Source organism: Tauraco erythrolophus, chromosome 21, assembly GCF_009769465.1.
Source record: "Tauraco erythrolophus isolate bTauEry1 chromosome 21, bTauEry1.pri, whole genome shotgun sequence".
Lineage (NCBI taxonomy): Eukaryota > Metazoa > Chordata > Aves > Musophagiformes > Musophagidae > Tauraco > Tauraco erythrolophus.
The window spans coordinates 2786764-2801634 of record NC_141485.1 but is presented as its reverse complement, the minus strand read 5'-3'; the positions used below and the strand labels follow the sequence as shown (position 1 = coordinate 2801634).

The 14871-nt window shown below is 37.4% G+C and overlaps 1 protein-coding gene across 1 annotated transcript in view; it reads right to left on the bottom strand.

The window, feature by feature from the left end:
• Nucleotides 1-14871, bottom strand: part of BCAS3 (BCAS3 microtubule associated cell migration factor) — a 363717-nt gene that overhangs the window by 277301 nt on the left and 71545 nt on the right. Inside the window, exons 12-13 of the mRNA XM_086624898.1 lie at nucleotides 11635-11805; nucleotides 1653-1746 (exon numbers count right to left, since the gene is read on the bottom strand). Coding sequence (XP_086481024.1) covers nucleotides 1653-1746; nucleotides 11635-11805 — 265 coding nt within the window. The remainder of the gene's footprint in view (nucleotides 1-1652; nucleotides 1747-11634; nucleotides 11806-14871) is intronic.

Genomic DNA, 14871 nt, shown 5'->3' with positions numbered 1-14871 from the left:
TAAGATGATGTTACAACACTGGCTTCAAACAAAATTCTGCCTTGATGTGAAATAAAGCATACAGAATCCTGTGTTAAGTGCTGCTTTCATACTGTAAGCAGCTGAGGTAATAGTTTTCAACTGTTTTGATATTGCTGTACCCAGAACATGCAGTAGGATTCAATACCTTGCTGTGAATCATCCCTCCTGCAGATACCTCATAATACACGTAATTTGCAATCCGTCAAAAATAATAACAATTAGAAAAAGTGGTTTTGCCATGAAGCATCTTACTGCACCATTAGATGTAAGGTAACAGTCTGCTATAGCACATACAACAGACTGTACTTTTAGCACCTGAGCAAACCAAAAGAACTTGCTTATAATACAAGTAATGCAATAAAATGCAAATATATCTTTCCATTTCAAAAGTCAGTTAATTTGCTTTTGCATAAATATTCTGTTTCCCTTACATTTATACAATCATACAAATTGTCTTAAGAAGCCAATTCATATCTATAAAGCATTCTAATTTAAGCAGCTGCATTTGTTTCACTTAATTAGCACTGCTCGACTCTAGGTATTATCTTTCTACCAGAACACAAAGTAAAAATATTACTATCCTGGAATCAGCATAGTTGATTTTCAGTGAAATGCAGAGTTCCACAAAAAAATCTCAAGTACCAGAAGAAAATTCAGCCAGATGAGAATACAGTTTTCTACGTCAAAAACTCCCAATAAAAATGCTGTGAACTGCACACCACTATTAAAGAGTTCTGACACAACAGATGGGATGTCAGAACAGGACCAACTGGTCACTAAAAGTGAAAACGTTAAGTGACATACATTTAGTTTTATTCTTTGAAATGTGACTTCATCCACAAGATCTTCATGGCACTTGCCACATTTAGAAACTGTTAATTTAGGCAAGTGGAAGCTGTTGATTCACTGGCCGTTTCACTGACTACTACTGCAATCAACCAAAACATTTTTTTTTTGCTGTCTAAAGATAGAATAATAAACATGTTAATTGGCAAATGAGAAAGATTAACAGACAAGATATGTAGCCATCTCTGCTGCCCACAGCCATTGTTCATTTCTACGGAGGAAGGAAAGGACCAGAGACTTCCGAGGAGTTTCTTTAAAGTATTTTCAGATTACAGTTGATTTCACTCAGAAGAGAGACAGGGTAGAACTGTAAACTCGTCATCAACAACACACATAACGGCAGTGTAAGTTACTCTAAAAACAGTGCCAGTGAAATGACTCATTTTACTTTCATATTTATGGAGAGGTACAATTTAATACATGTGCTGATTCTCTGGATACCTGCAGATCAGAACATCTGGATACCTGGGGCTGGCAGGATACCCAAGAGACAATAATTCCTTAGTACTTCTGCTACATCTGAAGTGGTAGACTGAATCTTCTCACGTATACCACTCTATAACACCTGCTTAAGCTTGAAATTTCCAGAAAGGACAAGTTAACCAGTGCATGCCACATTCCACGCTCAACAGAGCGGGTCAAAAGTCTTAGTAGCAGTGAGCAGATATTTGCACCTATCCCAGTGGTATTTGTGACTTCTCCAAGGCCACGGAACACACACCTATGGCATTTTCCTCTCTTCACCTTGTTTGCAGCTATCCCATTAAAACGGGGAGAGAACTTACCGCTCGGGTTAAAAGCCATGCAGCAAATTGGCTTCTCGTGCGCGGGGAAGTGGGCCACAATGCCGTCGCTGTCGGAGTCCTCGCTGACCAGGACCTGGGTCATGTCAGTAGAGACAAAGGAAGGTTAGGAAATCAAAATACACCTAAGAGAAAACACCTACTTACTGCTACAGGAATTGTTTTATAAGACACAGTGGTATGGATTAGGAATAAAACTGCGTACGAAAGCAGCCTGTGCTACATGGAAGGTTTCCATGGCCGTTGGCTGAAGCACAGGTTGTGACCTCGCTGTATGTCTGTAATCAAGAGGACCTATTACTCATAAATTTGTGACTGGAGCTCTCCTAAGGACGGGAGTCCTCGTTCCACCCGACTCAGCAGCCCTGCGTGGTTGGACTCATGTAAGGAGGATCAGTGCAATGACACTGAAGAGCTCACAGGGTTCTTTAACTGTGAACAACAAATGATTTTCCCTAAGCAACAACAAAAATCACATACAGAAAGAAAAACAAGAAGCAGCATAGAGTTTTTCAAAGAAAAAGGGATATTTCACTATTACATAAATTAGTATTTTCTTCGGGAAGATTCAAAGCGTACATGGCAAATGGGTGGAAAAACGGACCAAAAATCCCGACGAAGAAAGTGGGCTTGCTTTTCCCCAGCTACATAGGTAGGAACACTACAGCTTCATCCTGCTAATAAGTGGTGATGGACTTGAGTTATCCAGATTTCCAAACCAAGCAAGAAACACTAAGGACTGGGAGTGTGTATGAAAGCAGCTGCACAGCGAAATATGCAGCTAACAAGAATTTTCTACACGTTGAAATTGCCTCAATGGACATTAAATATTACAAAGGCTGTTAATCAAAATCCCTTGACAAAAAAAAACACGCTGTCATAAAATACCTTCTTGTGAATAAAAAAAAGCAATTCAAAGGTAGGAGAGACTTCTCACAACAGAGGGAAATTAAGAGGAAAGGGAAGTGTCTGGACTGAGATCTGCGCTGCACAGCATCTTCTGGAGAAAGGGACAAAAGATGAGCTTCTGGTTTAGAAGCTGATAAAAATACTTGGGCCAGTCTAAACTCCATGCTAAGTTCTATTATTTCACTTTGGAAAAGGGAAAACAACAGGTATGATGGAAGCCTTCACTGTGAAAAGAGCAAACAGAGAATAATTTTTCTTATTTCTTCCAGCACGTAAGGAATAAGGTACCCAAACCCAAGATACCAGGCTGCAGGTCCACATAATAAACCATAATTATTTATATATACCAAAACATTGTATATAATGATGGATAAATCTGGGAGGCTTTGGACTGCAACAACTTAGGCAAGTTACACAACTGCTACAATACAACACTTCCAATTCCCAATTTCTGCTATTCAATCCCCAAGGTTCCAGCTAGAACTGCATAAATTCATACTACAAGTATTACCAATGTTAATTGCACGCAAAAGAAAAGATATTCTGAAGAGAATCAAAACATGCGTGGACAAAACACATGCGAGAGCTGTAGAAGTATTTTATTTCTTGGTTGCATCATGTTAAAAACTAAATTAGGTAGAACAATGAGAAAGATCTGTCAGAAAAGCACTTAATAAAATGGTTTCTGTGGTAAGCAAAATCCACCTTCTTAATACGATTGTGCAAATTTTCCCATTTCAAATTCAGAATAATCTGTCTGCTGCTTCCAAAATAATCTGAAAGGCTTTTAATACTTCCTATTCCTACCAGATATCAGAATAATTTGAAGATATTTTTATGCTTCAAAAAGAGAAATCATCTTTAAATGTTTAAAGGAGTCACGTAATATGGATGAAGAGGTCTGCGCCTGACTGACTTTAAATGTTCAAATTACTTGGCACTGTCACATAAGCACAATTATGGTTTTGCTTTCCGTTGTCAGCATTTCGTGCTTATTCCAGAACCACTAACCAAAGGGTCTGGAGATCTTCCGAAGAGCTTTTCAAAGAAAGAGTGTTCTTTTCTCAGCCTAGATAAACTCCCCTAAATAACTCCTGTACATCATCTTTTCACAGCTTCCACTTTTAGGTAACCTGATCTTATCCTAAATATTTCACTCTAATTAAAGATACACGATAATGATAAAGTAGCATCAAAAACCAGCTTTACAAAAGAAACAGAAGGGATTTTTTAATCTAGTCTGTTAAACAAAACTATTTAATCTAGAAATGTGTAGGTATCAATAGCAGCTAAACCATTGCTAAAACCAGTTACATAGCATATTTGACACGCATCATCTTCTACAGACTGTAAACTGGATTAATTCAGCTTGGCTTTTGGTGTGGTGGGTTTTTTTTTTAAACTAATGCTAAATGCACCACTTACCACCACTGCAACATAAACCCCCTATTCAACAGACAAGGAACACTCTGGATGGTAAGACAACCTTTAAATATTTTTCCTCTGGAAATACAATACAAAGCAAAAATTTCAAAACATTAAAAATTGTGAAACGCATTGTGAATACAGGAAAGCCCAAATCGATTACTGTATGCTTTTTTTCCCCCCAATTACTGCTTAAAATTATCTTCCTGGAAAAACACCCTTTGTGTTTAATCTAAAGGGAGTTTTTAAAAGTCTTCACTTTTGACTGTAAAAGCTGATTTTCAGGTATAGCAACAAACCAGTCCTTATTTTGGCTGTTACACAATTTTTTTTTTTTTTGATAGAAATACAGGGAAGAAGAACTTATCAGCATGATGTCCAATCAAGAAAGAAAGAAAACTGTGAGCTTGTGGATCCTGAAGACCCTCCCATGCCACCAAGCCCGGCTCATGCAGAGCTTTCAGACTCACACTAAAACATGCCAGTCTCCTGCACTAGCCACGTGAGGGGTGGGGGAGAAGTAAAACAAAACCTCACAAAAGCACCTTCATTACTGAAAAATTTGGAAATCCTGAGAGAGTGGAGAATCTGAAACTCAGGTGCCACATCACCTCCCTTCTTGCTATCTGGTATCTGTCACACCCTGGTCCACTGTGGCCACAGAAATAGTTGCTTCTGAAACATGCACATGGAAACAACACTTGCTTGTGCAAAGCAAGATGAAGTTGAAAAAATGCTCTTCACCTTTGTAAGATCAACATGAAAAAATAAATCCTTGTGGAATAGAGAAAAGTACTACTTTTTTTTTAACATCACTAACTTGTATTTAAATCTTCAGGCTGCACTGCAAGATTTGTCATGTCCTTCCCTTGCACTTTTGCAGAGGACAGTTGGGGAAAACATACATCACTTTTTACAATTTCAACACTACAAAGGAAGGGAAAAAAAAAAATCAAAATAATTACAGCAGTTGACTTAACTATATCATCAACCAAAGAAGAGCCTCTTTGGAAACATCCCTTCCAGACCTCCCACGAAATAAAAGCCTGGTTCACATGCCAATTTAGAGCTTGCATAGCTTTAAAATTATAGTATGATTTTTCACCACTTTGTACAACTTAAGGAAGACAAAACTATGCTGATCTAACACAAGATGCTTTACACTAGAACACATTACTTTCTGTATTAGAGATCTCTAAATGGATCTAACTGCCTCAGTACAACAGGGTTACTCAAATTCAGATGGATCAAATAGCCCAGATTTCGTGCAGACAAGGATGAAACAAGAGCTGTAGAGTAATGAAGAAGTGTTCAAGGCCTCTGCCACAAAAGGCTTCACAAACTTTGGAAACCACTTCTTGAAAACGCTGATGGAAGACGCTCTCTGCAAAGGTGCTGGAGAGAACGGTGTCCGTAGGCGAACGAATGGCACACTGCATCAATATTGACATTGCACAACTGGTTCCTTTTGGCCAGTTTATGGTTTCTTATCACTGAAAAGAGCAAAGTTGGACATTTTTCTTGGAAGTCAAAACAGTGGTACAAATTGCCTGCCAATGCAGGCAAGTGCTGTCAAAAAGCTCGAAGGAAGCAGCTCATTCAGCTTCCTGATGTGCAGAGCATACGAAGCCCACAGGAATCCCAAGGCTGCAATTTTTTTCATCCCAAATAGGCTTCATTCTCCAAGGTAGTGGCCTCTAACTACTCTACTATTAAGAGTAAAAGATCTTACAAAGACTCTCATGGAAAAGGGTCATAAATCTTAACATTACTCTTATAATTGCATAGTCACTGAGGTTCACAAAGCATCTTCCTTGCACAATTCCCCATTACAAATAGAAACATCACTTCAAGAAAACCAACAAGAAAGAAAACGGAGGCTCTTCTACCAGGATGGCCTTGAAAATTGGCCCTCAGCCTATTTCGGATGCCCAAATAGTATTTGATCAAGAGACCTGCAACATGATTTAGAAAAACAGCTGCCCAGTCAACAGAGTCTGTAGCTGGACCTGCTGAGCCTCTCTCAAGCCAGTTGTACGAAAGTTCAGCAGAACACCCCAGCTGATGGAAGACGAATCGAGTCCTCTTTATCTCACTTTGAAAGAGAAACAGGCAAAACACCTCAGGGATCATCACATTTACTATCAGAAAACAGCGTTTGCTTTGAGGGCAAGAGATAGCTGAAGCCGAAGCTTTTTTCCTCCTGTGCCATATTTTTCTTCATTCGTTTTATTTTCCATACTGCTGAACAGAAGCCACTAGTAATCATGACTTCAATTATTTTAATCTTTAAAGGCAAATTACACCACTTATCCCAGTGGAGACATGTTTTTAAATAAAACATGAAAGTAACACAAATAAAAATGGACACAAATCTAATCAAGCAGGTCCTACTCTTAATAAAATTAAGAAAGAATAATTCCATCATCATAAAAACAAATAGGCTTGGCAATATTTATAAATATGAGTATTATATACTATGGAGATCTTTGCGTGTACACTTATTAAGATCTCCAGTGATTTAAAAAGCTGAAGTCAGTGCAGTGTCCGCTCCAGTCCGTATGCACGAAAACCAGTCCCCTCCACACCAACCCCCCCAGTTAGCCTCCCCCAACTTATAACTAAGGTCAAACATCAGTGGAAAAGGGCTAAAAGTGATAAATCTGTGGCATTAACTACTGCACTCCTTTTAATAGAATCCAGCATAAACTCGAAACAGCCTCGCGCTCAGCCTGAACCATTTATCTGGGACAAAAATGTCTTCTTGACAAAAAACAGATCTCCTTTAATAAAAGTAAGGCAGACAGTATTATGCTCCGAGGGAATCCTGTTGCTCTCTTTATATTTATATATAAAAAGAATTCTTCTGTAATACACGTAGATATAAAAAGTGAAGAAAATTGATGCCAAATATATGAGCATTAGAACATCAAAATTAACCTTTGTGAAAGCTGTTCTTATAAATAAAAGCACTGGTGTTAATGACCAGTGGAATTACATGTGTAGTTAAAGTTTTATTATTGAATACGCTTTATTCTTTTGGCTTTTTTTTTTTTTTTTTGCTTTAAGACCAGTTCCACAGCAATTCCTGCTCCTGGTAAGAATCTTTATTTGGTTCAATCGTTATCAACTCCTTAGCAAATGAGAATGAACTTTTGAAACTGCAGCAGTCTGCAGCTTTTTTCTGAAAATTCCTCTTTAATGCAATAAAAAGTTAATAGGGACCAGAAAAAAAATGCACCAATCACATTTTAAAACATGAAAAGATCAAAATGTTATCTTATTTTTAGAAGTTATTTTTAAAATATTTCCTCGAATATTTTCACGTGTTTTGGATGATCTGTGAAAGCAACACGATGATACCTCGATCAATCACATCACTTTATCAAGAGCATGAAGAATCAAGTTTTGTATTTTTAAATGACCACATATTTCTTTGTCAAATACATGTTAGATGTTTAACAGATTTACATTCAGTCACAAAACTGGTGACTTTTCAGAAAGGTCATTATTGCAGACGACATGTGGGTGGCCTAGTTGATGAATTAATTAAGAATACAGAAACAAAGGTCGAAAGAAAATATTTTTTCTTTAAAACTCGAGCCCCTAAAGTCTTACACATTTAATTCCAATTACTGGAAAAGAGGACATCTGTACAGCTTTAGTTTTATCCATTTCGACTAATTAACAGTTTCAAATAAATAGTCATTACATCTAACTGAAAAGTTTGCTAACACTTCATTAGAAGGAAGTTTAAACAAGCACACAACCTTGTTAACATATTTTGGTTTACCACAAAGTTACTTGGGCATCTCGATAATTATTTTTACTCCCTTTAGAAATATATCATGACAGCCAACTTCAATAATTCTACATTCCTTTGCATTTGTTTAATTACTTCATAATTCAAATTTTCTTCGAGTACCACCAATTTGGAAAGTAGGAGCTATCATATAAACGACTGCTGGGTATGAGATTTCACTACAATATCTACATTCATCAGGTTATTAAAAATATTTTCCCTACGCATTTAATCCTGCAAGATTACATTAGAAGATTTCTTTGGTCTTTAATTGTGTATTTTTCAGTGGTAAGCTCGCATTTCAACCTCTACCATGGCAGCACAGAACGTTTCATGAAATGCATTGAGTTCCATCTCGCATTCGTTATATTGGATCTCTTTGAAACGGCAGATATAATAAAAAATTAGTGAAAACTTCAAGGTGTAGTTAGTGATTATGTTCAAAACATGTTCTTTAATCGCCCCACTAGCAGATAAATCTATATGTTCATACAGATGCACAGAGTGGCTCACTCCATCTTTAAAACATCTGTTGCTCTGCTCAAAGTGGACACGCACACACATCACTACTTTGCAAGCCTTTAAGTATATTTATATATTTATTAAAAAACAAACAAAAAAAACCCTGCTCTCTCATTGAAAAAAAGGGCTTAGTTCTCCTTCTAAAGGCATGCTTGCTTGCCTTACATTTACTGCCTTCTTTTTCCATTTTCTTTTCGAAACAGATTTCTTCCTTTTCTTACTAAATGTTATCTTAAAGATCTATTTTATTACTTGGAAATTGTTTTATTTCGTTACAACACCGAAGTTAGGCTGTGCAGGTAGATAGAAATTTTTATTGACTTGAAGGAGGTGAGGTACTCCTTTTGCATTAGGAGTCCACTGATGATAAGAAAACAACTCCTTTCTGCTTCTGAAACTTCTGAACTCCTTCCCCTCATTTACGATTAAGCTGACAACCTCTGAAAACCTGCACGCACACACAAATATATTTACGTAGTTGCTAAGACAAATCTCTGATGAAAGGGACGTGAGGTTTTCAAACTGTTAATTCAGTCCAGAAAACACTTGGTAGGCATTACTAATTCTTGTTGTTTCCCAGTCAGTCTAGGAAGACCAGTGCCTATAACAGGCATAGCCATAGAATCACAGAATGGTTTGGGTTGGAAGGGACCTCAAAGATCATCCAGTTTCAACCCCCCTGCCATGAGCAGGGACACCCTCTGCTACACCAGGTTGCTCAAAGCCTCATCCAACCTGGCCTTGAACACTTCCAGGGACGGGGCATCTACAACTTCTCTGGACAACCTTGTTCTAGTGCCTCATCATCCTCAAGCAAGTCCTTTCTCCAAAACATTGACTGATGCAGAGTCCAGCCTCGTCTATCTGCTCAGTTACTTTTCTATTTCAACCAAAGTGTCAGCAGTAAAGTCGTCTGGCTGACTACCACTAGCAAACCAATTTGCCACGTAAGAGGAAAATAATTCCAGAAATTACTAGGATGACGAAGCATGGACATTGCTCCAACAGCTGTACAGGTTTCAAATCAGCACGATGCTTAACTACGGGTTTACACTGAGGTATATGAGCATCCGTTTAGTTCAGGGAGATTACTCACAGCATTTCAAGGTCAGACTTGCTGAAACGTTTTCCTGAACTGAAACTTCCATCAATTACACTATAAAAACTGGCAGGGACTACCCGGCTAGTACAGCTACGTGCCATCTACACGAGCGTGTCATCTCTTGCAGGCTTGCCCGTTGCTGCCAGCGCGCAGCACGGGATCCCAGCCAGGCTCCGTGGGATGAGCCGATTCACACGCAACTGCCAAAACCCCAATCTGCCACGTCCACACGGGGCTGCGTGTGCAAAACCCTAACGCTTCCACCTGGCAATGGAAACACAGCTGGAGTGGTGCACGAGGGCTCAGCAGGGATTGCCAGCACACACGACACTCCGTGCAGCAGAAGATCCTTTACTGGGGCAGTGCTGAATGACAGTTTTTACTTAGACCATGTATAAAAAGTATTTATTTTTAATCCACTTTCTTTTTGCTAGATGCGCATTTGAGTAAGAAAAGATTAGTAGGAAGGCTTCTGTACCAAGAAAATGTAACAATGCAAAAGAAAAACTATTTTATTTTTCCTGGAAAAAAAACTAATGCTAATTCTGAAAGCAAGTCTCAGCACTGAAAATAAATTATTAATTTAATAGCATTTTAAAGCTTCAGATCACAAAAATGCGAATGGAAGACGTACAATTAGGATATCTAACTTAGAGCCTCCATCCCTAGAGATTCAAGACAAGAATTATTTTACTAGAACTGATGGCTTATTTATGTTACAGCAGCAGTATTTGGACAAGGCAAGCGTTATCATTTTTACTACTACTTTTCCATAGTGCCCTTTAGGCTTGATAGCTCCCTACTATTGTTAAGGTCAGAGGACAAGTTCATAAAACCTCTAAATCATACACAACAAGACTTAAAAACCTAAGATATATCTTTTTTTTTTTCCCCTAGGCCTATGCAGAAGAATCAAAGCACAGACAATGACTATCAGAAATAATGATCGCATTAAACAAGGCTTCATGAGAAATTTATGAAGCAAAATTTTTCTTTTTTTTTTTCCTGCCAGTACACAAGGAGCCAAAAGACCCTTTTTTTCCAGGAAACAAAAATAAACCCTAACAGTTAACAGACTTACTTTAAGACCTGACTCTAAGATCTTAAATACGTTTTTTCCATTCTCTTTTTTTTTGTTGTTGTTGTTTTCTTTTTATTTTATTTCTGCAAGAAAAGGCCTATAATGTTATATGAACAATCCCTTTTCCATGTAACATTACTTGGCTAAGTACTTCCAAAACTAATTCTCAGGAACAACCACAGCTGAAACAGCATGCTGGGGTTTTGTTTGTTTTCAATCAAACGTTTTATTTTCCTCTCAGGTAAGAAAAGAACTTAACTACCGATTTGTCATTAATACCTCACTACCTTACCTGCAAATAAGCACCAGAAAGATAGGGAAAAACAAGAAAAAAAAAATTGTTTTTTTTTCTTTTTTAAATTCAATAAATGTGAACATTGGCAAAAAAAATTTACAAAATAGTTACCAAATAATGAAGTACATGGGAGTCCTGCATAAGTACTGAATCCAAGGCCAGACACTTAAAAATGAAACGATTGATAGAAACTAACAAAAAAGACACAGGTATCTTCTGTGTCATAAAGACAGTACAAAACACCAAGTTAAAGCTTTTGTGACAATGGTTTGGACTTTTTAAACAAATTATTTTCCCTGACGCACTGTACTGCATGTTATCAGTGAAACAGTACACATGCCTCACAAAACAGCATCATGCTTGATTCCACTTTAGTTTTGAAATTTATGCAAAATTATAAGCTTTTATACTTAATATCCAACTTCGCTCGTCATCTTTTTTAAACTGGAATTCAACAATCCACCGTATTTCTAGACAACCACATTTTCCAGCCACGTTATATATTAAATAAATATAATCAGACTACATATACATTTCAACTGATCAGCATAAATCAACGTCAATTATGAGCAAGTGTTAGAGAGACAAAATGTGACACTTCACACTTGATCTTGTCAAAGTGTCACATAAATATGTTCTAAGGACAATATATATTTTGGCTTAATTTCAGCCCCAAATAGGACTTCATCACAGCTGCGCGTGTGCGTAAAAGTTTTTGACCTAGCAAAAAATCTCATCTATTTTTCATTTTCTAAAGCATAAAACACATTTTCCTGAGATTTTTTGTGAAAAGGAATGCACGTTCTGTTTCTGTGCAAACTGTATTACCTGCCCTTCTGCAACTGTCTCTGTATCAATGATAGTGATGATCCCAGGCACCAGAGGACTTCGACGAAGGTTGCTATGAGCTAAAATTTCTTCTTCAGTTGCTCCTGAAGGCAGCGTCCCTGTCAGCTGCGTAACTACTTTCCCAACCATTGTAAGTCCAGTCTTTATCGTCTATAAAGAGAAAGAAAACCAATAAATAATATTTTGGGCTGTTTTGTGGATCTATCTAGAATTTTTTCTCCATATAACTAATGTAACTAAATTGTGCACACCAGAAGCACACAAAATAAGTGGTTTTAAGTGATATATAAGCTGCGAAAGGCTCTATGTAACAGAAACATCTTGAAAAAATTTAGCATCCTATCAATTCGAAGTATTCAACTTTATTTTGGAATTAAATGCTTCCAGAACATTCTTGAAAGAAGAAATATTTTCATATCATCTAAGTGTTACATTTTTTCTTTCTTTAGATTTTTTATTTACTTATTCCAAGAGGTACAGAGCATGGATAGTTAATAGAATCAAATGATGCAGCCAAGATGGGTGCATGTGGAGAGCAGAGTTACACAGAGAAGTAGTTCTAGCCCCTAACGATTAATGGTGAAGCAGTTTCTGTCTTCTGCACAAGTGCAAGGGACAAGGAATTCGGCCTTTGACTGGTATGACAGACACATTCACTTGTTTCTCACTGATTATACCTTTTGTAGCATTAAAACTGAATATGGGACTCAAACCCAGCAAAATTAAAACCACCACCCTCAAGGTACTAGAAAGGACAACTCCGTGCAGAGCACACGCATATCCCATTACAAATAACGTGACTTTCCACAGCCTGCATGTTTTCCAGACGTGGGTTTGAAAACATATTCATTGCACCAGCTTTTATTATCTAAAGATGCTGACGATGGTTGTAATGTTTTGTTTTGTTTTATTTGGAGAAAGAGGGAGAATATACACAGTAGGAGAGACATAGGTTTAAAGAAAAACAACCCAAACTACAACTTTAAATATTTTCTCCTTGAACCAAGGACTGTGCCTTATTTGCCTGTGAAGAACTGAGCAGATTTATTATGCAATATAAATAAGAAATAGCGAAGGAGATCAGAACGGAACGACACTGTAACAAGCCAATTCTTAACTAAAAAGACAAGCTAAGCTGCCTGCTAAATTGAAAAGGAAAAAAACCGTACAGATCACAGGCTGAAACCAAGAAGCAGCCACAAATCAATTGCAACTGCTTTGTTTAGTGCTAAAATCTCAAACTGCAGTGATTAGAAAACACATTAGTGTTCATCAATTAGCAGCCAAACGTTTGTTTTAATAATTCATAGGAAATGACTTACACAAAGTCTGTTAGTGTGTTGTCAGGAAAACCTCTGAAGGGCCAACAGAATCAGGCGCCACACTCTATCGATGGCAATATCTGGCCAGGAAGCCTGATTAACCTCTGAGATGCCTCAGCTGATGTACTTACCCCATTAATGCTAATGGAGATACTACCACTTAAAATCGAGCCATGCCTTTATCCTAGGAATGTCTTTGGGGTTTAAAGTCTTCGGTAACATCCTGCCATTTGTTTCTTGTTATTTCTTTTTATACCCAGATACAACGAATAAAACAAATTTCAGCAGTGGCAAATTCAGAAGACTGAGAAACGTAACAAAGCAGATGACGATGTCCGAGGAACAGACCTAAACCAGACCTGATGCCATCACAGGAATGCATTTCAACGGACGCTTTCCTTACAAAAACTGACAAGGCACTTTTCTGGCCAATAGTTAAAATTGTATGAAATGCACCAGTAGCTTATACAGCAGGAAAGAGAAATCTGTATAGAATTATTATACGGCAAAATACCTGTGCAAGTCAAAAGACCAAGAACTGTAACTGCCCTATTTTAGAAAACATCTTTAAGATTACAACTGGAGAAACGGGACGACAAAGTGCCAAGTACAAATTTATAGCTCCCTAGAAAAAAAAATCAACATGCTTATCTAGCAAAATGAATTACCATTACAAGCCAGAGGAGACTGCGACGGCAGGACTACTGAAGCAATAGGTGCACAAAGATGTGGCCGAGGCCATTAGCTCAGAAATATCAGTGCGAAACCATTACGGCACTTACTTCTTTGTGCTGTGTGTATATTTGCAAAAACTTCCCTGGTAATCTTTAACCTTTCCCATGCCATATCAGCTGTCCCCTCTATCCATTAGAGCTAATGACCTTGCTCTCACATAAGCTGTTAGTACTCATTAAGAAGTTATCAGGTAACAAGAGAAAACAGATGCAGCCTTTGCTAAATCACTTTACCACTATAGGATTAAAAGGGATGGAGAAAGAATCAACTAAAGAAGTTACGAGGTGAGAAGAACTTGGTTTATAATTTGATGCTAGACATTTGACAGACCAAATACATTTTAAATGAAATAGGTTCAAGTTTGCACTGTCCCAGATCCTTTGTCATTGATGGGAACTGCCAGCGCATACTCAGTGCAATTTTCTTATAAATAAAATAAAAATACTTGATCCAATTCCTTTTGTAAGCAATGATTCACATTGTGTAAACACACGAATTGTTTGTATGCTCATGCATAGCCCATCTACTTAAAAACAAGTCTGTTGACATTCATTCAAATATAAAGAAACACGTATATTTAATTAAAATAAATGTATGCACTCATACCTCACTTAATTGAAAAATAAGTACAGCTTTAATTAGATGAGAAAATTAAAATGCACCATTCAGTGCCTGTTAGGCTGTTTTGTTCCAGAAAAGGTCTTACATCCTTTTAATGACAAAACAATATATTGTTCCTGTTTCTCATAATAAATACATTTTCCATGATTTATTTGCTTACAAATGAAAAATCTATAGAAAGCAGAAAGAGATATCAAAAAGATATGCCCTGGTAATCAGCAATATGAAAGCCCCACGGTTTGTTTGAACAAAATGGACATACAATCAATTACAGATTCAAGTTCAAACTAAACGTTTGTTGAAACGTTTCGCAAAGATGTCTCCCTTTCCTGCTCTTGCCGCGTATCCTAACACTGAAACACGACTCAACCAGGGCCATGGTGGGACCAAACCTCTCTTCAATAAGACATACAAAAAAAACCCAAGCATGGAGACATGCGAATGTCTTTTCCTATATCCCCCTTCCTTGCTACATCCAAACTGGACAAATATGGATAATTACTATAACAAGCAATTTCACATTTGGATGCTTATCTCA